Source organism: Rhineura floridana, chromosome 9, assembly GCF_030035675.1.
Source record: "Rhineura floridana isolate rRhiFlo1 chromosome 9, rRhiFlo1.hap2, whole genome shotgun sequence".
In the NCBI taxonomy this organism is placed as follows: Eukaryota; Metazoa; Chordata; class Lepidosauria; order Squamata; family Rhineuridae; genus Rhineura; species Rhineura floridana.
Genome location: NC_084488.1, coordinates 126,543,909 through 126,570,534, shown reverse-complemented (window position 1 = coordinate 126,570,534; position 26,626 = coordinate 126,543,909). Strand labels below are relative to the sequence as shown.

Here is a 26,626-nt window from a genome sequence, read left to right as displayed (position 1 = left end):
TAACATATTGCATATTAAAAAGCCGTTCCAACACAGATGCAGACTGGGATAGGTCTCAACTTAAAAGGCTTGTTGAAAGAGGAAAGTTTCTTTTTTAATTGCATTTCTGGGGCAGATGATTGCTGGCTGTCTTCAGAACATCGCCTGTTACTCTGGAACTGGAGGCCAGGAGGAGACGGTTGGGCGCAGGACACAGTGGCCTTGAGGGAGGCTGAACTAGCACAAGTTAGGTGAACATACCAGGGCAGAGGGAGCGGGGCGGGGCAGGGCAGGGTTTCAAATTATTGGCTGCTTTTGTGGGTGTGGGGTGGGGATGATGGGGAATGTCAGGTTGTTTGTAAGAGGGTGGGGGGAGAGATAACTCCTTCTTGCTCTAAAAATGCCTGGAATGTTTCTCTCTCCTGGCTGTGCTGAGTCTGCCCCAGGCCTTGCAAGAGGAAGGATAGCCAGCCAGTGTTCCTGGAATGTGTCTCTGGGAATTGCCTTTGTCTTGGCCTGCTGGGCGTGGGCTTCAGGGTGGCAGCCCCTGGGTGGCAGCCGCCAGCTGGCAGGACACCAGCATTCTTTACTTCCTCTGGATGAAAATTGGTTGTCCTGGGCGAATGACCAGCTGATGTGTATTTGTGCCCTTCATGGGAGTCGATTGAGCTGAGCAGAAAAGAAGTAGAAACTCTTCGGGGGGGGGGGGAGGAACCAGGGGCTGTTGTCTCTCCTGACCACGCACCAGGTAGTCGTTTAAACAGGGCTTTCCTTGGTGGTGGGAGTGCCCGCTCTCCCGAGAGAGGCTGTGTATGTTGGTTTCAGATGGCTCTAGTGAGATGAGCCCCTTCAGGCGGTGCTGAACTCTTGAGAGCCTCCCCCCCCTGCCAAGAGTTTCCTGGCTCCCTCCTGACCCTTTGAGACTTAGTGTCCTTCAGAGGGGTTGGGGTGTGCTTGCATGTGCACACAGGCTCCCGTTCTCAGGGCATGAGTGAAGATCTCCCGCTTGCTCCTGAAGTTAGCCTACAAGGGCCCCTCTGGAGCCTTAGTTTTAATCCAGACAAGTAGCTTCCGAGGGAGAGGCCGGGAAGTTCTGGTGGTGAGGATCCCGTGTGGAGCACTGGGGCAGATGTGTTTTGTGGAGACAGAGAGACAGAAGGCCTCATGTTCCCTCCTGGGCACCTTCAGGGGTGGGAAGCCCTGTGCTGAGAGAGGGCCTGCTGACTCCAGGAGGGGCTATGGCCTGACCCAGCCAGAGGCCGTGCGGACTGGGAGTCGGATGGAGGTAGGAGAGGAGCTGGGTCTTGGTGCTCTTGGCTGCCAGGATATGCCCTCCCTGCAGAAGGGCCGCTCTGCTCCCCTGGGACCCTGAGGAGAAGGAGAAACAGCTGTGTGATGATGGGCTTGCCGGGGTGGAGGCGTCCACTGGAGGCCCCCTTTCATCACACTTCTGCAAGGGCTTCCTCCATGATGTGAGGGATCTGTTTGTTCAGTTACTTTCTTCTGTGAGGGCTCCATGGGTGGTGTTCCCCCTCTGGCGTCAGGCACCTGAAAAGCAGCTTTGTGAGTGAAGCCAAAAGGAGCTTGGGGGCAGGGGAGGGAGGAGGAGAGATCCGCTCAGGCTCTGCATTTCCAGTTTCGCTTTGCAGCAGCGCTAAATTGGTCACTGGGAAAGCTCTAAAACCGACCAAACACTGGTCAGTGCACAGAGTTGTGCCTGCCGTGTGGCAGGGCAGGCCGTCAAGAAGGCTCACTTCACAGCTTGCCTTGCATCCTCCGTAGCCAGCCAGACAGCGGAGTGATCTTGAATGGTCCGGAGGCTACTGGCTCCCACTCTGAGGGAGGGGCCCCGGGAGTATTTGAGGAGCTGCTGTGACCATCTGGCTGTACACTTTGTGGGTAAAGTCGCTCGACTGCAGAGTGACCTTGACTCTGCTGCCGTTGCGGTTTCAGATGAAGTGCCCAGTGCTGGAGTTGGTGATGTGCTGTGGGATCAGTTTCAGCTCATGCAGTCGGCAGATGTGGACAAAGTGCTGGCAGCTGCAATTCTGACCACGTGCCCTCTTGACCCTTGGCCCTCCTGGCTAATTAAACCTAGCAGAGTGGGGCTGACTGGTTGGGTCCAGAGTGTGGCTGATGCTTGATTGTGGGAGGGGGTGGTCCTTCTGGCCTTGAAAGAGGCGACTGTTACAGAAACCACCCCTGCACTAGAATAACTATCGACCAGTTGGAAATACCCCCTTCTTGGGGAAGGTGGGGGAGAGAGTGGTGGTGGGGCAGCTGCAAGCATTTTTGGATAAAATGGGTTACCTAAATCCGTTCCAATCTGGCCTGGCCATGGGACTTAGTCAACCTCGATTTCCCTAATCAGGATGACCTTTACCAAGAGTGGGGCAGGAGGAGTGTGACTTTGCTCCTGTGTCTTGATCTCTCAGCGGCTTTTGATAGAATTGACCAGTGTCCTCCTGCACCAGCTCTGTGGAATGGGAATTGGGGGCACCATGTGATGGTGCTTCCAGTCCTACCTACAGGAATGAGTCCAGAGAGTAGTGTTGGGTGATTGTCTTTCAGCCCCCTGGCAGTTGCACTATGGAGTACTGCAGCGTACCATCTTATCTATCTGCTATTTAATACCTATATGAAGCCACTGGGAGCAGTCCTTAGGAGTTGTTGGGCAAAGTGTCATCTGTATGCTGATGGCACTCAGCTCTACTTCTCCATAACATCTGAATCGGGAGAGGCTGTGAGGGTCTTGGACCAGTGACTGGACGCTTGGTGGGATGGATGAAGGATGGAAAGTAAGCTGATCTTGAATCGTGGCAAGACAGAGGCACTGTGGGTGAGTGGTTCTCATGTCTGAGAAATTGGTCGATTGGCTGCTCTGGATGGGGTTTCCCTCCTGCTGAAGGAGCTGGTACAGTCTGAGGGGGCTTCTAGACCCAGCTCTGTCACTGGAGGCCCGGGTGCTCTCAGTGGCTAGAAGTGCCTTTTATCAGCTGTGCCTGGTGAGGCAACTACAGCCATTCCTGGACTGGGAGAGCTTGGCCACAGTAGTTCAGGCATTGGTGATTTCAAGACTGGATTACTGCAATGCAGTCTTTGTGGGGCTTCCCTTGTGCTTGACCCGGAAACTGCAGTTAGTGCAGAATTCTGCAGCCAGACTGCTGACAGGAGTGAGACCCTGTCAGCATACAACACCTCTCTTTAGAGATCTGCACTGGCTACCAATTTGTTATCAGGCCAAGTTCAAGGTGTGACTACTACTGGTATGTGAAGCCGTTAACAGCTTGGGACCAGTTTACTTATGGGGTTGTCTTACCCCAAATGTGCCCACTCAAGCGCTTCGATCTGCAGAACAAGCACTGTTTCAGGTGCTGCATACTATTTGTTCTGCACTTGTAAGAACTCTCTCTTCTAGTGTGGCAGCACCTACCCTGTGGAACTCCCTGCCTGTTGACATCGGGCAGGCACGTTCACTGTACTCTTTTTGGCGCCTGCTGAAAATGTTTTTGTTTAGACAAGCCTATCCAGACACATAGCTGCTCATGTGTTTTAATCTTTTTCGTTAGCAGCTGTTTTAATTGTTTTAATTGTTTTATTGATAATTTTAATGTCTTTTGCTTAGAGGTTTATACAATCAAGCGGTATATAAATTTCCATAGAATCATAGAATAGTAGAGTTGGAAGGGGCCTATAAGGCCATCAAGTCCAACCCCCTGTTTTGTGAAATAAATTAAGGTTCCAGTCCAGGTCGAAGGCCTGAAGGGAAGCGAGGAGACCAGACTCCTTGCTGAAGCTAAGCAGGTCTGGATCTGGTCAGGGCTTTGGGTGCCACTAAGGACATTTGTAAAAGCTGAACATAATTCAGTAACACGTTTTTCTGTGCCGACTGAATAAAGAGAACGGGGAATGAACTGCCTGCTGGATTGGGTCCCGTGCAAGGGTGTGTGGGTGGGTGATGCTGGTTTGCCTCCCATTGGAGTAACATTGTGCCCGCAATGCATTGATTTATTAAAAAGGGAGGAATTGTGGGTGGGTAGGTGGGAGTGAGAGCCAGGGTGGGCTCGTAGGTGGAGGGCCTCTTCTCTGCATCTGAGGCAGAAACTGTCGCATCTTAGGGTATGGATTGGCATGTTCAAGAAATGGGGGAGGCACATGCATTGAATGGGGGTGCAAACATGCTGGCAGAGGAGCTGGGGGCCTGTCCCAGGGCAGCCGCCACGTGCGTTGGGCATGTGGGCAGTCTTTGGAGCTGCTAGTCTGTGCCAGGCCTGTTTATTTCCCCATGCCTCTGCTTGTTCCGGGCATGCTTCCTTTCATTTAATTTTGCTGCCCTCCTTGCTCTGCTTCAGCAAAGCCTTGGTCTTTCTGAGAATGTGTGGCAGTGGCTGGTGCTGCCTGTGAGGGCAAGTGCCTGTGTGTGTGCGTTGGTGTCTGGTGGTGGACACAGGTTACTTGCTGTGCTTTTAACTGGGGTGGGGAGGGGACTGCCTGCAAGGGCCTCCCAAGAGGGGAGCCCCCCACCCCCAGCTCTGAGGTGGCTCTGCCATGCCACTCATTCCTCCTTGCCCCCTCACTGCTCTTGCACTAGCTGCCAAAGGCGGCACCTTGGCACCCCCGTGCATGCATGCACACACACACAGTCCCCTTGCCTGCCTGCTTGCCTGCCTGCCTTTCTGTGAGGAGCTGCTCCTCGCTGACCAGATACTAAACTGTGCTTCCCCTGCTCACTGTCTCTCTAGTTGCCAGCCTGGCCCGCATGCTGCGACAGAGGCTGCCACGGACACTTGTTTCCCTGAGGATCACGGCCCCTCTCCCTTCATCAGAGTTGGAAACCTGCAGGCTGTGCCGGCCGCCCAATGCGTGAGCAGCCTCCTCGAGGTGCGGCCCCCACCTACCGCCACCGCCCCCTTGGAATGGGACGACCACTTTGACGCCTTTGCAAGCAGCAGGCTCTGGCCAGAAGCCCCGATGGAGCTCTCGGTGCCTCCTGGGGAGAGGGTGCCGGAAGGCACGGCTGCTTGTGTGGACTCTCTGGGTAGAGCCAGCCCTCCTGAGGAGACCCACCTTGCTGAGTTCCTTTTTCCGTGGGAGGGGGAGGCCCATGGCAGCTCCAGGGCGGCTGTGGGTGGAGCGGGGCAGCCCGGCCCAGGGAGTCCAGAGTTGCTGAGCTCCATCCCTGATGAGACGCTGGTAGGGAGAGGGGGTCTGCGGGGCCAGGCCGCAAGTGAGTCTAGCAGCACGACTCTGCCGTGGGGGCAGCCCTGTGAGGAAGACTCCGCTCCAGGAAGTGCTGCAGCTGAGTGTGTGCTCAGGTGGGAGCCTCCTGGGACAGTGCTCGAGACAGAAGCTGCGACATCGGCTGGCCAGAGAGCGGAGCGGGAGTGGTCCTCTGAGAGGCTGCCCAGTGACCCAGCCTCCACGGAAGCCTGGGAGGGTAGCATCAGCCACCACCCTGCCTTGGGTGACATCTCCTTGGGGGAGAAGACTGTCTCCCCTGAAAGCAAACTGCGTGCAAGCAGCCGAACCGCTGAAACTGGGGGTGCCCCCTTGGCTGACGGGCCTCAGTGGGACTTGGGGGGGGCAGAAGCGGCTCTCCGCCCGGCGCCACCAGCCTGGCTCCCTGAGGAGGCCACCAGAGCCAACATGGCCTTAGGCTGTGGTGGTCCGGAGAAGGAGGAGGGAGGAGGGGTGGCCCTGGAGCCCCAGGAGCAGGGAGGGGAGGGCAAGTGCAGGGCAGAGGGCCCCCCTCCAAAGCCTCCAAGGAGGTTCACACCCCTCAGCCTTGAAGAGGAAGCAAGCTGGGCTGCCGGGGGGGGCAGGCAGGAGGAGCGGTGGCAAGGTGGGGCAGCTGAGCGTGACGAACTGGGAGGCCCAGTGGTGCAGGCTTCCTGGCAAAGCCCCCCCATGGGCGAAGACAGGCTTTCTCCAGTGGCTGTCACCTCCCTGGCGCCAACGGCGCTAATTGGAGCAGGTGGCGGGGGTGTCCATTGTGCCACGGAGGGCCTCGGGCTGGATGCCAAAGGCGGTGAGCCTGCCGGAGTTAATGAGCTGAGGAGCCAAGATGCCCCTTCTGGGGATTCCCTGCTGGCAGTAAACGAGGGGGCCGGCGGGGCTGAGCAGTTCGAAACTTGCCCTTCCAAGCTCTCCTTGGGCGGATTAGGCCTGTCAGGTGCCAAGGAGGTGAACGGCAGCCGAGCTGCGAGTGGGGAGGCCAGCTCTCCTGTGTGGCCATGCGGGGTCCCTGAGCCGGGCTTGTTACAGACAGCAAAGGAGATCCCCAGGCACAGAGCAGGGGGGGGCAGTCCTTCCAGAGCCCCCCAGGAGCCCCAGCCCAGCCCGTCCGTGTTCTTCTGGACCGCTGTGGAGGAGGAACAGCAGCTGCCGCCGTCTCAGGACTCGGCAGGCCTTGGCGAGGAGGAGCCGTCGGGGCTCTGGCCCAGCGTGGGGCAGGGGGACGAGAGGGCCCTTTCCTTGCCTGGGGCAGCCCTTGCTGGAGGTCGTACTAGCCAGGCCCGGCCTGCCGTGCCTCCGTCTCTTGAGGTCTTAGCCGGCGGGATGCTGAGGCGAGGGCGTGAGGGCAGCTCCACGGGCGAGTCGGACCTCTCCTCCAGCTGGTCCGATGACCGGGTGATGGACTTCAAGAAGGCAGACTTCTGGCAGGCAGGAAGAGGGGAGCAGGCCAGCGAGCCTGAGGCTGTCGTGACAGCAGGCAACCCCTTTGCCCCCCGGCCGCCGCCTTCTCCTCAGAACAACCCCTTTGTGGAGAGACCTCCCGACGCGCTTCCGGCCGAGGCCATGGTCCTTCCCGTCTCTCTGGTGGAAGGCCGGGGCTTTAGCGGCCGTCGCACGGAGGCTGGTCCTCCAGGCCTGTTGCTTGCTCACCCCTCTGAGGACCAGCCTGCAGCCCTTTTCCTACACGGCAACCGGCCCTTGGCCTTCTCCACTCCTTCCTTTGAGGCAGCCGTGGACTCCAAAGAGTTCAGCCTCCCTTCCCCCATCCTGCATCCCGCCACGGTTGGGGGGCCTGCCGTGAGCAGCCTGGCCGTAGCCCAGCCCTCCCTCGTTCTGCCACAGCTCAGCACCGGCGCTTTGGCGCCTTCGGTCTTGCCCACGGAGACACAGCGGCCTGAAGAGGTGCCTCTGCGGTGGACAGCCAGGTGAGCCAAGGAGAGGCTTAAGTGTGAGAGTGCGTGTGTGTGGCTCCAGATGAACCTTCCTCCCCTCCCCTGTCTCTCTGTGGTATTTTTGGGTCTCCCAGGAAACCTTCAAAAAGCCTTGGGTTGGCCGCCCTGGCCACAGATGAGTCCTCCTGATGAGGCCACTGCAGTTAGCCCCTCCCTCCACTGTGAGTGCCTTCCTGCCCCTGAGAATCACCTCCTCCTCCTCCCCTTCCTCCTGCATGGCATATTTGCTCCCTTCCCTGCATTGCTTTAGCTTTGGGTTATTATTCTCTTTATGGCTGTGACCCTCTCTTCTCTCCGTAGCTCCAAAGGAGGATGCCGCTTGCAACAGCTGCCACAACAGCTCACTTCCCAACCCCTGCATGCGGGGGGTGGAGGTGGGGCAGGGGCTGCTTCTCTAGTGACTTTTTGGTGTTGAAAAGTTGCCACAATTCTACCATTTTGCTTTATCAGGGCAAACGTAATCCCCCCCCCCCCAGTGCCTTCCCCTGGTCCTCAATGTGGTGAATACTGGATCTCCTTATATTATTTTATTAACTTATTTTAAAAAAATTATATTCCACTTTGTTGTCATGTGCTTTCAAGTAGATTATGACTTATGGCAACCCTATTAATCAGCGACCTCCAAGAGCATCTGTCATGAACCACCCTGTTCAGATCTTGTAAGTTCAGGTCTGTGGCTTCCTTTATGGAATCAATCCATCTCTTGTTTGGCCTTCCTCTTTTTCTACTCCCTTCTGTTTTCCCCAGCATTATTGTATTTTCTAGTGAATCATGTCTTCTCACTATGTGTCCAAAGTATGATAACCTCAGTTTTATCATTTTAGCTTCTAGTGACAGTTCTGGTTTAATTTGTTCTTTTGTTGTTGTTGTCATGTGCCTTCAAGTCGATTACGACTTATGGCAACCCTATGAATCTGTGACCTCTAAAAGCATCTGTCGCTTAACTGATTAAAAAGACAACATCTCTCCGAGCGGTTTACAAAGGTTTAATAACGATGGTCCATGTCATGGAAATGCTTAATGGACCACAGGAAGAAGCTGCCTCACGCTGAGTCAGGCCATTGGCCCATCCCGCTTAGTAGTGTCTGCGCTGATTGGCAGCGGCTGTCCAGGGTTTCGGGCAGGAATCTCCTCCAGCCCTGCCTGGGCTGCTGCCCTTCCCACAGCATGGAAGTGATGCGCGTATGCCCAAGCCGTCCTGTGGTGGCTGCCTTGTCAAAGAGCCATGCCAGAAGGGAGCTGAAAATTCTGCCTCAGAACTATGGGAGGGGAGGCACAGTGGGGCCAAAGGCCACTTCCCTTCTGGACCCGGAGGCGGCTGCTTTAGGAGGGTGGGCAGGGAGGAGAGATGCAGCTTCCACCACATCCGTGGAATATCTGCCAGCCCTCGAGTGCTTGCAGAAATGGCTGTTGTGACCAGGGGGCTGCCCTACTCTCTTGGCCAAGATGCTGAGCCTCTTCTCTGAGGCAACGGCAAGTAGCCATGGAATGGTCTGGAGGAGGGTGGGGAACCTGTCCCCCTTGGTAGGCCAGATCTGTATCTGTCTTACTCCTCATGGGCCAAATCTGACAGGTGGGCAGGGACACCCACTTTTCAAATAGCCTGACACCACAGGTGATGAGTCTCTTTGAATGTGCTCTCCCAACGCACCTTCAGAGCGGCTTCCTCCACGATCAGGAAAGGGTTTGCATGGGAACTCTCTGCTGAAAGGGAGCCCCCCCTCCTCCGGCTCAGTTTTGGCAGGGGTTTCAGTGCAGACCCCTTCCTGATCCTGGAGCAAGGCACGTTCCTACTGTCCTTCAGCTGATCAAGTTCAGCTCGTGGGGGTGGGTGGGAGTGCACCTCATTCCAGCAAAGGAACAATTGGGAGCCCATTGTAAGTTCCTTGAAACCATGTCAGGATCTGCCCCACACGTGACGTCGCATACCATGTCAGCTGTGGGGCATGTGGGTGGACAGCCTTGCAGGTTGCCACACAAGGAGGGCCAGGATCTCCTCTCGATTGTCCCAGAGTTCAGGACATGGAATAACGGGCTCAAGTTTCAGATTTCAGCTGAACATCAGGAAAAACTTCCTAACTGTTAGAACCATACGACAGTGGAACCAATGACCTAGGGAGGTGGTGGGCTCTCCAACGCTGGAGGCCTTCAAGAGGCAGCTGGACAGCCACCTGTCAGGTATGCTTCAAGTTGGGTTCCTGCATTGAGCAGGGGGTTGGACTCGATGGCCTTAGAGGCCCCTTCCAACTCTATGATTCTATACTGGCTGGCAGAGTCTGTCCAGGGTTTCAGTTGGGGATCTTCTCTCGGCGGTTGCTGGACCTTTGTCCAGGGTAGGAGTGTTTGCGTGCTTGGGCCTGTCAATGGATTGAGATTTCTCTCCAGCAAATAAGGTCTGGTCTTGGAGTCCATAAAGTGCGGCATTCCCACCTAAGGATTTGGTTTAACCCAGTGATGGGAACCTGAACCTGCGTGGCTCTCATGTTGCAGGACTAGAACTCCATGCATGACGGTTGGCCGTGTTGGCTGAGGCTGATGCAAGTTGGAGACCAATAATGTCTTTTGGAGGGCCACAGGTTTCCTCCCCCTTTTTAACAATTTAGGAATCATTACCATCTCTTAGCTCTGTACCTATGAAAAACAACCTGGAGAAGAATGTTGATTCATGTAAATAATATACACTGGAAGAGGGTTGGAAAATTCCCTCCCATTCAGCATGCAATACTGATAATTTAACTTGGATTAGTTTCCCATTAAGACCCCCCCCTCCCGCTTGCTGGCTTGGACTGATAGCAGTTGTAGCCCAAAACATCTGGAAGAGGCCAGGATAGGGGGGAAGGCTGGTTCAGAGAGTGCTTACACTATTACTTTCCTTTACTGTGTTGCATTCTTATGGGGAAGTAGTGGTTCTACTCTATTTTAAATGAAAATTTCTTTTCATTTTTCTATATAAAAAAGTCACCTTCACGTGACCCACTCATCTCTCTTTCTCTCTCTTGTCTTTTGGAGTGGGGATCTCCTCCCCTCCCTCCACATGACCCTTGCGTGTTGAGGTCTGAGACTTGACATATTCCGAAGAAGTTTAGCTTTTGAAGACACTCCAGAACATGGGAAAATTTAGATCTCTGCATGTGGGCCGCATTCAGAGGGAAAGGCACACTGTGATAAAACAGATGGGATCCCCTAATGCGTTACTGTCACTGGGGGTGCAAATGACTTCAGTGGCATGGAGAGCCTTCTACCAGATTTGGCTGGTTGCCCAGCTCCGCCTCTATCTGGACAGGGATATCTTGGCTTCAGTAATCTATGCTTTGGTAGCCTCCAGGCTAGATTATTACAATGTGCTATACTTGGGGCTGCCTTTGAAGATTGTTCAGAAACTGCAGCTGGTGCAGAGTGCTGTGGCCAGATGTCTGGTGGGGAGTTGGAGCTCTGACTATATAATTACTATCTTAGGTCAACTGGACTGACTTCAGTTTTGAGCTCAATTCAAAGTATTGGTTTTACTGTATCAAGCCTTAAGCAACTCGGAACCCCAGTCCCTAACAGGGCACCTGTCCCACAGGCAACTTAGATTGCCACCTGAGGAGTTTCTCCGAGTGCCCTTTCCAAAAGTGGTCTGCAGGCCGGAAATGAGGGAGAGGGAGGGTGCCTTCTTGGTTGTGGCCTTTGGCTTGTGGGATGTGCTCCCCACTGAGGCTTGCCTGGCACCAGTGTTAACATATTTTTAGTGCCAGGCGAAAATGGTCGTCTTGTCCAAGGCATGTGGTGGCATGTGATTCTCGTGGTGGTTATGGTTTATCTGTTGGCGCTGTTCTGAGCTGCTGACAACTTTTTGGAGGTTCATTTTTTAATGCTGTGATAATTATGATTTTTGTTTTAAATTTGTGTATGTTTTTCAATCTGTTGAAAGTTATCCAGAGACTTCTTGGTAGTAGGTGACTAACAAATGAAATAAAGACAGTAGTACCTCAGTTAAGGAATCCTCCAGGATGGAAGCTCCTTTTAAGAAAGGCTTTTTAAAAAGGTGAAACTGACCAGTTTTGCTTTGCTATGGATAAACTTCAAAGCTTGTTCCTTTGCTTTATGGTGAAACTGACGAGCCTGTGTCTACTTTGCTATCAATAAGCTGATAAGACTGTGCCTGTGCTTGTTAGGATGAAGCTGACAAGCCTGTGTGTTTAATGCAAAGCAAAGAGATCTCTTGCTTTCTTCCAGGGCTGGGGCGAGAATGATTCCAATGCCATTCAGAGAAGGAAGGGGAGGGGGCTGGGTAGGCACCCTTTAAAGCCCCTGTTGAAGCTGCCCACACCATGTATGAGCAGATGTAGGAACCTATCCCTATTATTTTCCATATTCCTACCTCTGGTACCAAAGTTTCTGTTAAAGAACTAATGTCCAGGAATGCATCTAAACTGAGGTACTACTGTAATAAACTGATAATATGGCTAACTTTTAAAATACTGGGAACATAGGTCTGTTTTGATTATCTGGATTGCATATTGTCATTGACCTATAAACCCTGTTCTTCATCCATTGAACAAGTAATCTATATTTGTTTATTTATTAAATTTATATCGCACCCTCCCAGAAGGACCCCAGGGCGGCAACCAAAAACACTAAAAACACTCTAAAACATCTTAAAAACAAAAGGCTTTAAAACATATTAAAAGAAAACATCTTTGAAAGCATAGAATCATAGAATAGTAGAGTTGGAAGGGGCCTATAAGCCCATCCAGTCCAACCCCCTGCTCAATGCAGGAATCCAAATCAAAGCATTCCCGACAGATGGCTGTCCAGCTGCCTCTTGAATGCCTCTGGTGTCAGAGAGCCCACTACCTCTCTACATAATTGGTTCCATTGTCGTATGGCTCTAACAGTTAGGAAGTTTTTTCTGATGTCCTCGAAATCTGGCTTCCTGCAACTTGAGCCCATTATTCCGTGTCCTGCACTCTGGGACGATCGAGAAGAGATCCCGGCCCTCCTCTATATGACAACTTTTCATGTACTTGAAGAGTGCTCTCATATCTCCCCTCAGTCTTCTCTTCTCCAGGCTAAACATGCCCAGTTCTTTCAGTCTCTCCTCATAGGGCTTTGTTTCCAGTCCCCTGATCATTCTCGTTGCCCTCCTCTGAACTTGTTCCAATTTGTCTGCATCCTTCTTGAAGTGCGGAGACCAGAACTGGATGCAGTATTCAAGATGAGGCCTAACCAATGCTAAATTTTTTTAAAAAAAATCTTAAAAAGCAATTCCAACACAGACGCAGACTGTGATAAAGTCTCTACTTAAAAGGCTTGTTGAAAGAGGAAGGTATTGAGTAGGCTCCAAATAGATAACAGAGATGGTGCCTGGTTAATATTTAAGGGGAGGGAATTCCACAGGGTTGGTGCCACCACACCAAAGGTCCATTTCCTAAGTTGTGCGGAACAGACTTCCTGATAAGATGGTATCTGCAGGAGGCCCTCACCTGCAGAGCGCAGTGATCGACTTGGTGTATAAGGGATAAGATGGTATTTCAGGTATTCTGGTCCCAAGCTGTATAGGGCTTTGTACACCAAAACTAGCCCCTTGAACTTGGCCCAGTAGCAAATGTGCAGCCAGTGCAATTCTTTCAGCAGTGGGGTGACATGTTGGCGATACCCTGCCCCAGTGAGCAGTTGTGCCGCAACATTTTGCACCAGCTGCACCTTCTGGACCAACCTCAAGGGCAGCCCCACGTACAGCACATTACAGTAATCCAGCCTGGAGGTTACCAGTGTGTGGACAACAGTGGTCAGGCTATCCCGGTCCAGAAATGGCCGCAGCTGTCTTAACAGCCAAAGTTGGTAAAAGGCACTCCTAGCCAATGAGGCCACTTGGGGCTCTAGAGACAAAGATGGATCCAGGAGCACCCCGAGACTACAGACCTCCTCTTTCAGAGGGAGTACAACCCCATCCAAAGCAGACAACTGACCAGTCATCCAAACCCGGGAACCACCAACCCACAGTGCCTCCATCTCACTAGGATTCAGACTCAGTTTATTGGCCCTCATCCAGCCCACCACCGAGTCCAGGCAGCAGTCCAGGGCTTGCACGGCCTCTCCCGATTCAGATGTTACAGAGAAATAGAGCTGGATGTCATCAGCGTACTGCTGAAACCTCACCCCAAATCCTTACAACAGGGAAACACAGTGATTGGGAGGTCAGCTGTTCCAAAGCTGGCAAGATACATCCCAAGATATGTCTAGTTCCAGTCAATGCAAAGTGCAGTGGCTCGTTTGCTAACTTGACTCTCCAGATGGTTTCCAAAGGCAGCCCCGCGTACAAACTGCTGAAATAATTTATCCAAGATGTGCACAGTGGATGGGGCTTCTAATGTGACTGGATGCTGGACCAGGAAGGCCTTTGGTCTGATCTGGTAGTTCTGCTGGGAGCCATTCATGCTCCTCTGAGTCCTTTTTGCCTTCCTCAGAGGAGCAAGAGAAAAGGACCTGGGGGGGGGAGTTCTTTCCTTCTTACAAGAGAGGGAGAAGTGAGAAGCAGCTCATAGCTTTACTCTGTATTTTTGCAACTGTCCAAAGCACTGCTAAAAATAGCGAAGTAGCTTAGGCAGCATTTGAATTAAATAGAATTACTTGGATACTTAGAACTACAGTGACTTTTGTGGAGACATTTACTGTCATTGCCCGTAGGTGGTGGTGTTGCTATATAGATCTCAGTAAGGTTCCTGAGAAACACAGCCCCCCCCCAATCCTGATTTACTGGGTTAGCGACTGGGGGAAACCCCTCAATGGCTAAGGCAGGAGTGTCCAGTGTGGTATCCTCCAGATGTTTGTTTGTTTATTCAATTTATATCCCGCCCCTCCTCCCAGAGGGAGCCCAGGGCAGCAAACAAAAACACTAAAAGCTCTTTAAAACATCTTAAAAATAAAAGACTTTGAAACATATTAAACAAAAGTCTTTAAAAATGTATTAAAAAAATCTTAAAAACATATTAAAAAGCAATTCCAACACAGACACAGATTGGGATAAGGTCTCTACTTAAAAGGCTTGTTGAAAGAGGAAGGTCTTCAGAAGGTGCCGAAAAGATAACAGAGATGGCGCCTGTCTAATATTTAAGGGGAGGGAATTGATCAGAGTCTCAAAGGGACTCCCAAAATGATGCTTGAGAACTTTCAGGATTGACTGCCTTCTTGCCCATCAATTTATCTTTATACTACTTTATAATACTGTTCCATGGAGCTTAAAATCAGGCTAAAACAAAACCTATCTAATCTATCACGCCCTTCCTCCCAATGGGAGCTCAGGACAGCAAACAAAAACACTGTAAAACATCATAAAAACAGACTTTAAAATATATTAAGACATCTTGGAAAAACATCTTAAGAAAAGCTTTAAAAACATCTTAAACAATTCCAACACAGATGCAGACTGGATATTGTCTCTACTTAAAAGGCTTGTTGAAAGAGGAAGATCTTCAGTAGGCGCTGAAAAGATAACAGAGATGGTGCCTGACTAATATTTAAGGGGAGGGAATTCCAAAGGGGTGTGCCACTATACTAAAGGTCCCTTTCCTACGTTGTGCGGAACGGACCTCCTGATAAGTTGGTATCTGCCGCAGGCCCTGACTTGCAGAGCGCAGTGATTGACTGGGTATGTAAGGGATAAGATGATGTTCCAGGTGTTCTGGTCCCAAACTGTGTAGGGCTTTGTACATCAAAACCAGAAGCTTGAACATGGCCCAGTAGCTGTTGGGCTCCAACTTCATCAGCCACATCCAGCGTTGCCAGTGGTCAGGGAAGATGGGAATTGGCATCCGACAGCATCTGGAGGGAACCACATTGGACATCCCTGAATGGGGAAGGTGTGCTGCCTTTCTGTTAAGATTTTTGTCACTCTCTTCTCGGGGAAGCTCTGTCCGGCGTCGCTTGTGGGAGGTGGGGTGCATGCAGCCTCCCTCCTGCACTTGCTGAAACAACCTCATTCTTCCAAAGAGGCCTGTTGCAAGGCTGTGGGGCCGTCTGACAAAGCAACGGAGTCAGCCAAAAATCAGGATTGGGACTGACCGTCATCATAAATATTAGATCTTGCAGGAAGCCCCTTCTTTGGTCAGTGACCCACAACCTCTGGGCCTCTTGCCTCTTCAGAAGGCACCCTGTTCTGTTCAGCTTATTCCTGTCCTGTTCTTGTCCAGAGTGGCAACAAGCAGGAGGATGGACGTGGTCTGCTTTAAGGCTCCAGTGCCCAAACGTGGCGGCGGCGATGGGTCCATCGCACCAGGGGTCAGTGGGAGGGCTGGGCCTGCCCTGCAAGGCCATTACCTGGAAGTGGTGATGGTGAAACTACGGCTCAGTCCTAGATTATTCATGGTGATGATTACATTTATTTCTCGCCCTTCCCTAGCAGGTCCCAGGGCGGGATACGACTGTTTTTGAAAACAATTGAAACAAATGTCAGGCCCAGGAATAGATTGGGTCCTGATGCTTTTGCTTGTGTACTGTCCTGTGTTTACGGTGTTCAGAACTTGTAAGATTTGTGCTGTTGGAAGAGTTCAAGCAGCGAGAGAGCTTGTTCAGAAAACTGTTGGTCGAAGAGAGGGGAAGAGGTGAGCACCTTTGCCTTCCGATGGGACTGTTGCTCTGTGTTTTGCATGCAAACTAGTCCCAGGTCCAATCCGTGGCTTCCTCTGCTAAACCGATCAAGCAGCAGGTGATGGGGAATATTCCTCTATGCTGAAACCCTGGAAAGTTGCTGCCAGCCCAACTGAGTGGCCAGATAGGACGCAGCCCTCTGCCAGGTTAGGCTGTGCGCAGTGAGCTCTCAAACACTGCAAGTCCCAGAGTTCTTTGGCACCCATTGGCCTTCCTTGAGCACAGCCAGGAGCAGCCAACAGGTTGTGGCAGGGGATTGGCAGCAGGTGGATGTGGGGAGGCCATCACTGGATACACTGACATCCTTGGGGCACCCCGAGAGAGCCCATGCTGGTGATGGGGATATTCAGGCCCTGGAACCTGTCCGAGTGGAGAGGGAGGCCGCTAGAGTGCAGGGACCTGTTGAGTGGGAATGCTAGGTGCCGCTTGTCAAGGCTGTTGTGCACAGTTAGTCGGCAGACCCGGTGCATTGTGAGGAATGTACGGAGCTTAAGCAGCGAGCCAAGTTCGGTGCTGTTTGGCAGAGTGTGAAGAGCCCAGGGTTGGGCAAGGCCTTGGGGGGCCCTACAGCATCCTCCCTGATCCTCCCTGTGTCTGTGGTTACAGCCGCCGCCGTGCAGATTCACAGGCAGGCAGCATTAACCATAAAAAGCTAATAACCGCCCTGGGCTCCTACTGGGAGGAAGGGCGGGATGTAAATCTGATGAAATAAAGGAAGAGCAAGAGGAATCTCAAGGACGCTCGGCAGTCCTTCGGGATTGTTTTTCAGAACAGACAAGAGGCAGTCTCTGCATTTGGGTTCACAGTTCTGCATCCCAGCCTGCAGGTTGCTGCTTGGCCACTAGGATGCTTCAGGGACAGAGGAAGCGGCCTTGGGCAGAGTCAGCCCACTTGTCCATCCAGCTCAGTATTGTCTGCCCTGACTGGCAGCAGCTCTGCAGGGTTTCAGGGAGGAACATTCCCAGCCGCTACCTGGCGATGCTGCTGTGGACTGAATCTTGGACCTTCTGCATGCCAAGCAGGTGCTCTGCCCCTGAGCTACGGTCCCTCCCCAGACTGGCAGGATTCCAGTTGTGCAATATGGTGAATGCGGAGGGGAGGGGGGGTGGCCCAGTTGCAGAGCCAAGCCCTCGCGCATGGCAGGTTCCAGGATCAGTCTCGAGCGAAAAGGGCATGTTTAGTCAGAGCCCCAAGAATCATTTTCTGGCTTTAAATCTTCTGTGTTCTCAAAGCAAGTGTTGTCGTCATAGGCCCAGTTAAAGCCAGCGAGCTGCAAGCAGGCCAAAGAAGAGGCTGCAGCCAAATCCCTGGTAGTTTTCACAAGGTGTAGTCTGTTCCTGGCCTCCGCATGGATGACTGTCGCTGTGCTGTATTCGAAAGGCCAAGAGCTGTCATTTGCTGGCATTTAAAGTGTAGGGCAGGAATGAACAATAATTGAAGTTGTTTAAGCTGTGACAAACCCCCCCCCCACGCTCTGATGGCAAATTGGAAGATGTTGTTAAGATGATGCAAATTGTTAAGAAAAATAGGCAGGTGTGTGGACCCCAGTTTGCATATCTTGACGGGGTTTTTGAGACCATGTAAGTGAAGCACTTTGAGCATTGTAGAGGGCTATGGAAATGCTGAGTGTTAAGTCACTTTATGCCATCTGACAAGCCACGTGGCAAAGCTCTTCTCCTTTTGATAGGCTTGTGCAGTGTCAGGAGAAGGCTGGGCTTGCAGAATCCCTTTAGGGAGCTCTTGTCTCCTGAGGGATCCCCCCCTTCAGGAACCTTCAAGTGTGCTTTGAGCTCAGGGTGTGGCCCTGTGCAGGAGGGGGTCTGGCCACATTCAGGCCCCCCAGATCCATGAGGGTTGAGGTGGCCCCTTGTGTTTGTCCCAGCTTCTCTTCCTCCCCTAAGCCCACGCGCTCTCCACAAAGCCATGCCTGTTCTCCCTCGCCTCACCTTTCCTGCTCCTCGGGTGGCTGCCAGATCCTTCTCTCTGCCCCCCCCCCACTCGCACACACTGGCAGCAGCTTCATGTCTCTCACTCCCTGCTTGTGGCTGCCGGCCCCCAGAGGAGTTAGGCACACTTGCAGCTCCTGACTACAGATTGCTTTTAGGGTTGTGATGTAAAAGAGGGTGGCAGTCTTGCAGAGCTGAACATCAACGGCACCAGAACATTTTTTTTGGGGGGGGGGCACAGACACTAGAAAATAATTTCTTGCAGGGCAAAGAATATTTCTAGGTGGGTGAAATATACTGGGGGTGGAGCTGGTTTGGGGAGCCATTGCCCCCTGGCTAAGGTGTGTGTATGTGTGTTTTGTGGGGGGTGGGGAGGCGCTGACCATGATGGGGAAGAGTCACAATGGCTCCCCCCCCCCGTTCTGCTTCTTACTTTGAAAATTGAGTTGGTCCTAACAATGTCTTCCCTTCGGTGGCACTTGCGTCCCCCCTCCCTTGCCCCCGGGGCCAGGGCACTGCTAAGCACAGAGAGCCCTCGTGTGGCTGGAGCTTTTGTTCTTGGGCTGCCCTGGTGGGGGTGGGGGACGCTTTTCTCTCCGTTCTGCTCCACTCTCCCAGCAGGAGGTGAGCCTCACACTGTGGGTTGCTTCTTCCAGCCCACACCCGGTGAAGCCCATCAGCAGCACCCTGGGGCTAAAGGTCCCAAGGGAGGAAGCGGAGGAGGAGCAGGAGTGGCCAAGGCCAGCGGCCAGCCTGACCCGTGTCCGGAGCGGCGGCCGGGAGGAGCTCAAGATGGGCCCTGCGGCAATCAGCCTCGCTTCGGGAGCCCTGGCCCACCAGCTGAAGAAACCGGAACCCAAAAGGGTGAGGGGGGGAGGATTGGGATGCCAAGGGAGTTTGGGGCTTCCGAGGGGGGGCTGAGGTATCCCTGAGGGAGGATCTTAAGTGGGAATAATCTGGGGGTGCTCTTGGGACTTCATCCTACCCCAACCCCCCCCATCGTTCATTGGTGGCCCCCTGCCCCACAAGAACTCACGTTTCCAGCCTTCTGCAGCCCCATGGTATTAATTGCCCGGCTGGAGGCAGAGCCTGGCTTTGACTTGGTGTGCCTCGGCTGTGGCCAGTGGCCCTTCTGCTGCTCTGTGGCCACCCTCCCAGCTCAGCTGGCCTTGGCAGGAAGCTGCCTTGCGCTGAGTCAGACCATTGGTTCACCTACCTCAGCATTGCCTACTCTGACTGGCAGCAGCTCTGCAGGCTTCAGGCAGGGGTCTCTCCCAGCCCCTCCCCGGAGACTGCAGGGATTGCTCCTGAGGCCCCCACATGCAAAGCAGATGCTCTGCCGCAGAGCCATGGCGGCCCTTCCCTTACGGTGCGCCAGGCACGTGAACCGTGGCTGGCATTGAAGGTAGTGGTGCTAAGTAGCTACTTCCATTAGTGCAAAGATTTGTGCTTGTGCAACAGAACTCCCCCCCCCCCGGAAGTGCCTCCTGAATCTGTTCTGGGGTTTTCACCAATGATCCGGAGCATATTGGATCCAGAGGTGTGTATTGGATCCCAGCCCCCCCTCCTTCCTTCCCTGGGGGCAGCTCTGAAGATGCTGCTGGCCTGGCACTTAGTGTTCAGGGTTGCTCTTGCAGCCTTCCTGTGCTGGCTGGGGCTGATGGGAGTTTTAGTCCAAAACACCTGCCTAGAGATAGAAGGCTGCACTTTGAATGCACCCAGGACTTCAGGCTCCTCTAGACGTCTCTTGTGCCTCACAGTAGCGTCAACCTGTAAGCACCAAATTGGCAAAGGCTGGCATAGGAAGTTGAGAGATGGTGACATCCTGGGCTAACCAACGAGTTTCATGGCCAGTCAGGGATATGGACCTTGTGCAAGGGAGAGAGCTGTGAGGATGCAAATTCCAAGCTGGGTGCGTGGCTGGAAGAGCTGGGGCTTAGGAAAACTGACCCACAGGGTTTCTGCAGTTCATGTGGCTGAGGAGATTGCAGGTTGGAAGGGCACCCTTTCTGCAGCAAGCGGGTCACTGATGAGCTCCCACCAACGTCTCCCAATCCCCCAGGGACTTTCCTTCCTTCTCGCTGTATCAGTTGCAGTTAGTGAAGCGTCCCCTCCACTCACTGCAGCACACGCACTCTCTCTCTCTCTCTCCAGGACTCTTCCACGCTGGACCCCTCAGCCAAGTATTACCACCTGACGCACGATGAGGTGATCCAGCTGTTGCTGAAGCGAGAGGCTGAGCTTAGCAAGAAGCAGGAGCGTGTCCAGGAGCTGGAGAACTACATAGACTGCCTTCTGGTGCGCATCATGGAGCAGTCGCCCACCCTGTTGCAGCTCCCGCTTGGAGGGGAGGCGAAGGCTGCCAAATAACCCATCCCCTTTTCAACTGCCACGCCTCTGAAGAAAGCCACACAGCCCTCCATCCCCCACTCTGAGTTCTTGCAGCACGCTCTCCTGGCTCCAGACCCCAAGGGTGGGCCCTGCATAAAGTGCTCTGTGCTTTCTGACCTCTCTCGGACAACTCTCTCAGGCAGCAGGGGGCACGGCCCACACCTTGCATCAGCCACGTGGGGCTCCCTCCCCACCCAGAGCCCTGACGAGTCCACATCTTTCTCCAAATGCCTGCTTTTGTGGGACGCAACCTGGATGGGTGCATTTGGTGCTTTCATCGTGAGCTGATCTTTGCCTGGGAGGGCAAAACCCAGCACTGTGATACACCCTCCTCTGCGGCCCGATTTTGTGCAAAACATGGTTCTGCTCCTGTTCAACTGCTGCCCTGCAGACTTCCCAGTCTGTCACTTGAGCGGCCTCTACACTGCTTGGCTTCCAACACACGGCGTTGGGTCCGGTATTCCGTTCCTTCCCGCCTCTGTCCCCCTTCCCCTGTAGCTCGCTGCTTGATCCCTCTTGGTGATGGTGGTGCAGCGTGATGGGGAACTGATCTGGCAGAAGAAAGAGCAGCAGGACCAAGGAGATGGATTGGGCAATAAAGTCATCCTGGCAGGCTTTGGGCAGAGCTCACTTTCTCGCCCTGGGATGCACACTTGAGGACTAGCGTCGCTGGGCCTTTGGTGCCATGGGGCAAAAGAGGGTTGCCCTGGGCATGGAGCTCTGTCTTTGCATAGCACCTGGCATTGTTTTCCTTACATGCTGGAGTAGATAGCAGCCCCCAGTCTCTCTTTGCATCCTGCTGTTTGGGGTACCAGAGGGGGACATAAGGAAGGAATCTGCTGTGGTGTCAGTGGGACCTGGGGTTCTTTTGTCTTCCCAGGTGTGCCTTTTGGTTCATGGGAGGACAAACAGGCTGAAGCAGCCAGGTCTTCACACTTGACACGCATGTTGTAGTTCCCATTTCCTTATGCACTGTGACCCCGCAGAATCCCACCTGGGGGGTTTGCCAGGTGGTGGAGGAGTGGTTGGCTTTAGAGAGGGGTGATGTGATGAGCCCCCATGATTGCCGAGAGGCTTGGCCTGAAGGCTCCTTGGGCTTGGCTACTGGTGGGCGAGGTTGCCTTACGCAAGGAAGGGGGTCCAGACTGGCTTGCAGTGGTGCTGGAGCCTGCCAGTGGCTGCACGCAAAGGGCGGTGGTGGCTTTGTGCCCTCTCTGTACCTTCTTGGGAACCGGTGTTCCCTCCGCCCTATTTGAGCATTGGCTTCTGTCTCTCTGCAGGCCTTTGCCAACGGGCACGTGCAAGGGCGTCCCTCTTTCTGGGGCCCTGGGAGGCTGAAACTCAGAGGAGTGCATTTCTTAGTGGGTGACCAAATGGCACAGGACCAAACTGTAGAGTAGGGCGCGATGAACTCTGTGACCCCCTTTTTTTGACCCTTCAAGGCGCCTTCCTCCCGTTGCTTTCATTCTTCCTCACAGCGGTGGGCAATTTCAGGCCCATGCAAGTGTGGGGACCTCATCCAGGAGCTCCAGCCCTGTCCTGCTCCGAGGCCAGATTTGGGGTGCCTACAACTTTCCCCTCATCCCTTTTCTCCCTAGTGAATGGGGGGGGATGGACAGTCTGGCACCTTCCTAATTGGGCCCTTGGGAGGCAGGGTCCTTCTGGGCGGGGATGCTGTTCCCTACAATTGGCTGCCTTCTCAGGAAAAGGAGGGGCCAGTCTGGGCATCATGTTCTGTGGCAGAAGCTCCAGCCACGCTCTCAGGATCGCTTGTGCATAGTCTCTACCCTTGACCGTTGGCCACAGTTTTCTGCCCAGCAGCCCTGGCTTTGGTGGGTCCCAGATTAAACTTGCTTCCCTGCCCACAGCAAAGCTGCTGTGAAGGGGACTGGAGTGCCATAGAGTCGGGCGGTTGTCCCTTCTGCTGCTGCTCCCGCCCTGCCTTCGGATTCTGGGTCATTGGGGCTTTCCTTGCTCTGCCCCCCAGGAGACATCTCTATCTTGCTGGCCTGTGTGGAGCCCCCACGGCTCTCAGGTGTCAGAAAGGTGTCCCTCCTCCGTCTCCTGCACACCCTTGCGGTTTGATCTGGAGCTGCCATCACAGCCTGGATCCTTGCTGGCTGCTTCTTGTGCCAAAAATGCCCAGCTGCCTTGCCCTTCACCCCAGGAACTGGCATGCCGCAACATGTGCCGCACACCGCTTTAAAAGGGGGGAGGAGAGGCGGCTGACCTCATCCAGGAACTAGGTGATGGGAAGGATTTGCATGTGCACATGTATGTGAAATCTTTCTGGTCTTGCAGGGCCTTCATTGCAGAGGGCGTTCTCTTTGCTGCCGTCAGTAGTTTGGCTCCACTTTCCTTATGTTCTACCAGATGCCCCCATAAGCTACATCAGCCTTTACCAACCTGGCGCCCTCCAGAAGTTCTGGGCTACTCCCATCAGCCCCAGCTATCTGCAGTCCAAAGCCTCAGAGGGCACCAGGTTGGCAAAGGCTGAACCACAACAAAGTATTTCTTGGGGATTCTGCTTCTTGGTAGTGGTTTCTCACCTTGCCCTGTATGGGCCCAGTTGCTTTTGTTTACTTTTTGGGGGGGGGGTCCAGATGGAAGAAACGTTGGACATGGGCCTCTCTCCTGCTCAAAAGGGCCCCTGTCCTGTGCCAAGCAAACCCAGCTTGAAGGAGAGCAGTGTTAACAAGTCTTCCTGCCCTTTGAGCAAGTTTAGGAGCACCGCCCCAGGGTGAATTTTCCTTCCAGTGGTGGGGTTTATGCTGAGGTGCTCACTTGTATTAAGAGCCTCATTGGGTGATGTTCGTTTTAAAAAAGCCTGTTATGTTTTAAGCACTTTAAAGGGAAAGAAAATAAAAATGGTTGAATTTGTTGCTTAGAAATTCTTGGTTTGCCTTTCTGTGTTTACATTCTGAGTCCAAAGAGTACAAGCTACACTTAAGACACGCAAGCCCCTAGTTCTGGAGTTATGTGGGGTCTTTGTTCTGGGGGTCTTGGGTGTATGCACCCAGACAGGTATCTGTCTAACCTGCCTGCTGCATTATGGCTTGGGGAACCTTTTTGTGCGGGGGGACGGGTGTTTGTGCCCGAACAGCAGAGCCCTCTGGGAAATGGGCACTGCCGCATGCGTCTCTCTGCAGGCTCTGCCATTGTGGGCCCACATTCTTTGGGGAAAGAGGAGGGCAGAGGGGTCAGCCTAAGCAAGGATCGCGGTGCCCCTGTGAAAACAGAGGAGGCAGCAGCTCCAGCAGGGCGCTGCGGGGGCCTGTTGGGCATCCATCTGAGCACCACCTGCTCCTGCTCAACTCCTGCTCCCAACACCCAGGACACCCCCACTCCTGGCCACCTGTTTTTATCGTTCAGCTTGTCAGTTTTTTAATCTTTTAAACTTGGGGGGGAGGGAGAGAGTCCGCCTTGTTTTTCCTCTCATCCCCCTGAATTAGGTGCAGCCTGACGGGCAGCTGCCTGAAAGGATCAGGATGGTAGCGCTCTCTAGCTCCCCCCCGCCCCTGGTATAAATCCAGCTGGAAGGCTGTGAGGAGGCAACGACGGGGGCGCCCCTCGCTCCTGTTCTGCAGACAGCAGCCCAACCCCGCCTTGACCGAGGTCTCCCCTCCCCGCGACCTTCGAGCAGCGGCGTCTGGGCCTCCCCAGGAAGAGGAGTGGGGCGCGGAACTCATCGCCGAATGTAGCAAATTGAGCTAGGGCCACGTTTAACTTAAGATGCGCCCCCGCCGCTCTCCCATGGGCACCGTCTTTTCTCCCCTCTCTGGCATGGGGGAGCAGACGGGCCCTTCGAAGGGCTTCTCTGGGGCACTTCGGAACGCGAAAGGTCCCCGGAGCAGGGAGAAAACCGTGACGCGGATTTGCAGCAAACCTTCCGAGGCTGTCGGTGGGACGGCCATTCGCCCCCGAGCGGCGTTTCCCCGGAGGGGAGGAAGAAGTCCCCCCTTCCCCGAGGCTGCTCCGTCCAAGCCACGCGGGCACCTCCCTCCCCCCGAGACCCTCCTGCGCGATGCGACGGGGCTCCATCCGTCGGGCCGGGCGGCAGAAAAGGCGCCGCGGGATCCGCTCCCAAGCCCGGGATGCCTCTCTCCCTGCACTGGCTGGACGGCAGCCTCCGGGGGCTCCCCCGGCCCTGACAAACTACATCTCCCACAACGCCCCGGGCTCAGCCCCTCCGGCCGGTGAGTTTGAAACTACACTTCCCATAATGCCGTCTTCTCTCTAGAAGGGCCCTCGCGGCGCTGGAGCCGCCGAGGGGACTCTATTTCCCGTCATGCTCCTCCCGGCCGCGTGACACCATCTTCCCTCCACAGCCGCGGCAAGGACTACACGCCCCAGCATCCTCTGCGGGAGCTGCGGTGGGCCTCAGCCAATCGGAGGCGGGCCTTGCGCCGGGAGGCGGAGCCGAGGGGCGACAGAGACTCTTCTGTTCAAAGTGGCGCCGTGAGGGGATGGCGGAGAGCGCGGGATACCCGCCCTTCCAGCTGGGGAAGCCTCGCTTCGAGCAGGTGGGGGCCGCCGCCGCTGCCTCGGGAACCGCGCGCGCGAGGGAGGCAGAGAGAGGGAGGGGTCTGTCAGGGGGGGCAACCCCTCCCCCTGCAAAAGCGCTTCGCCGCCTGGGAAGAAGCGCCCGCCTCAGCAAGCCCCGCCCCTCGCCCGCATTGGGGATGGTGATGATTGGGTCTCCCCGGCGTCACTCGCCGCCTTGAATTGCCACCCTTTTCCCGGCCCCGAAAGCGGGCCCGTGATTGGCGCGTGCTTCCGCGGGGGCGGGGCTTCCCCTGCCTGGGGTCCCGGGTTCGAGTCTCGCTCCTGGACGCCGCACGGCGCTCTCGCGTTCCTCCAGGGGCACGAGCCGCGGTGGGGGGCAGGCTGCGGGCGAGGCGCCCCTGCTTCTCCTGCCGGCGACAGGGGGCCCTGGCGAGGCGGGCCGGCCTTGGCCCCTGAAGCGCTGCGGGGCTGCAGAGGCGGGGCCGCGTCAATAGGTCCCGGGGCAGGCGGCTCACTGGGGCCCCTCACCTCTCTGGTCTTCTCTGCAAGGCCGGCTGACTGCGCTGGGAACCCCGTGGCGGCGGCGGCGGCAGCCCTTTGAAGCGGCCTCGTTGTTTTCAGCTCCGCGTGGGGCAGTGCCTTTCTTAAGCTCACCGAAATGTCATGCAATAGCGAGCCCCCTTCCGAGGTGCCGCTGAAGCAGTCCCAGGCAGCCGTTCAGGTTTATGCCAAAACTTCCCCCCTCAACCCTTTGCAAGGTTGCAGGAGGAGGTGGGTTTGCATGCAGCATGTGTGAGAGAGTTGTACCCCAAAGACCTCCTGCTAGGGAATTTCTCTCTCCCCAGGAAAAGCCTAAGCTGGGATGCATGCACGTACATGCTACCACAGGACTCTTGAATAAATCCTTTCTCCGTAGGTTTACACCCTCAGGCCACTGAAATCTTCTGGGTTCTGTTCCTTTTTTAAAGGCTGCAGAATTGCACTTGAGCATCACAGTCTATAGAATGTCTCCTGCAATTGCCCAAGTGAGGTTTGCTGAGGAGACGTTTCCGGCAAATTGTGCCCAAAGTTCAGTTCTGTAAAGTGTCTTGAACGCTCGTAAATGCCACATTGCACTCTAGGGGCAAAGTCCGAATGCATTGGGCGGATCATCCAAAGCACCACTGCATTTTCACCTGACCTTGGCGTGTCTTGAAGGAGCTGGCGACTTTTCCTTCATATAGCCCTGATTTCTTCACACTGAACTCTTTCCTCCATTTCCTTAGGCATCTCTGACCTTTTGCTAAGAGGATGCCTGACTTGCTTAGGGGGCAGCTGGGGGCCTTTCTTGTTTGTTGACAGGCTGATGGCAGCAGCTGTGAAGGGTTGCACTTCCAGGTTGTGGATTTCTGGATAAGTGGAACCAGGACAAAGATAAAACCCCATGGGTGGAGGCAGTGGTTTGTATTAGGCAAAATTTGCTAGGATGTGGCTTTTTGATATTGTAGCTTTGATTATTTTTATTTTGATAGTTCCCATTGTGGAGAAGGTCATGTTTGGCAACAGTCAAGTGTTGTTTATTGCTGTTTCTTATTTAACATAATAAATAAGAATGTGCATTATGTGCTAAGTGTTGATTTTTTTAAAAAAATACACTTTCAAGAGCCTTGTGCCATAGGGCATCATTGTTCCCATTTTACAGATGGGGAACTGGACATGAGACTCATTGCTTGCCCAGTGCTCTCCCCACGGAGTCTATGGGGAATCCAGATGCCCTGGTGTTAATCCCAGATTTCTGGCCATTAAACTACACTGACCTTTGTTTCAAAAGGCCTTCAGATAATAAGGTTGGAGAGATGATGGTTCAGCGTTGTTGAAGTTTTCACGTCCTAACACACTCCTTTGGCTTGCTTGTTGGTGCAGGAAACCTTGAGTTGCTTATGGGAGATTCAGTTGGAAGGGAGTTGAGCTTGGAGCAGGAGAGGAAAATACCTCAGCCCTCTTCTG

The 26,626-nt window shown here is 54.1% G+C and overlaps 2 protein-coding genes across 10 annotated transcripts in view; both read left to right on the top strand.

Annotated features, from left to right (window-relative positions):
• Positions 1-23,025, top strand: part of RAB11FIP5 (RAB11 family interacting protein 5) — a 91,480-nt gene extending 68,455 nt beyond the window's left edge. The window contains exons 4-6 of the mRNA XM_061583716.1: positions 4,722-7,139; positions 18,400-18,607; positions 19,898-23,025. Of these exons, the coding sequence (XP_061439700.1) occupies positions 4,722-7,139; positions 18,400-18,607; positions 19,898-20,113 (2,842 nt within the window). The 3' untranslated portion in view covers positions 20,114-23,025. The remainder of the gene's footprint in view (positions 1-4,721; positions 7,140-18,399; positions 18,608-19,897) is intronic.
• Positions 23,026-24,384: 1,359 nt separating this feature from the next.
• Positions 24,385-26,626, top strand: part of SFXN5 (sideroflexin 5) — a 150,268-nt gene continuing 148,026 nt past the window's right edge. For 4 of the 9 annotated variants that reach the window (XM_061583715.1, XM_061583714.1, XM_061583711.1 and 1 more), the window contains exon 1: positions 24,385-24,657. Coding sequence is in view for 7 of the 9 variants with exons in the window: in XM_061583711.1 (XP_061439695.1) it covers positions 24,601-24,657 (57 nt within the window). In the remaining 2 variants the exon portion in view is untranslated. Of the gene's footprint in view, positions 24,658-24,922; positions 25,412-26,626 lie in introns of those variants that run through there. The other 5 variants (XM_061583707.1, XM_061583713.1, XM_061583705.1 and 2 more) reach the window with 5 other exon arrangements.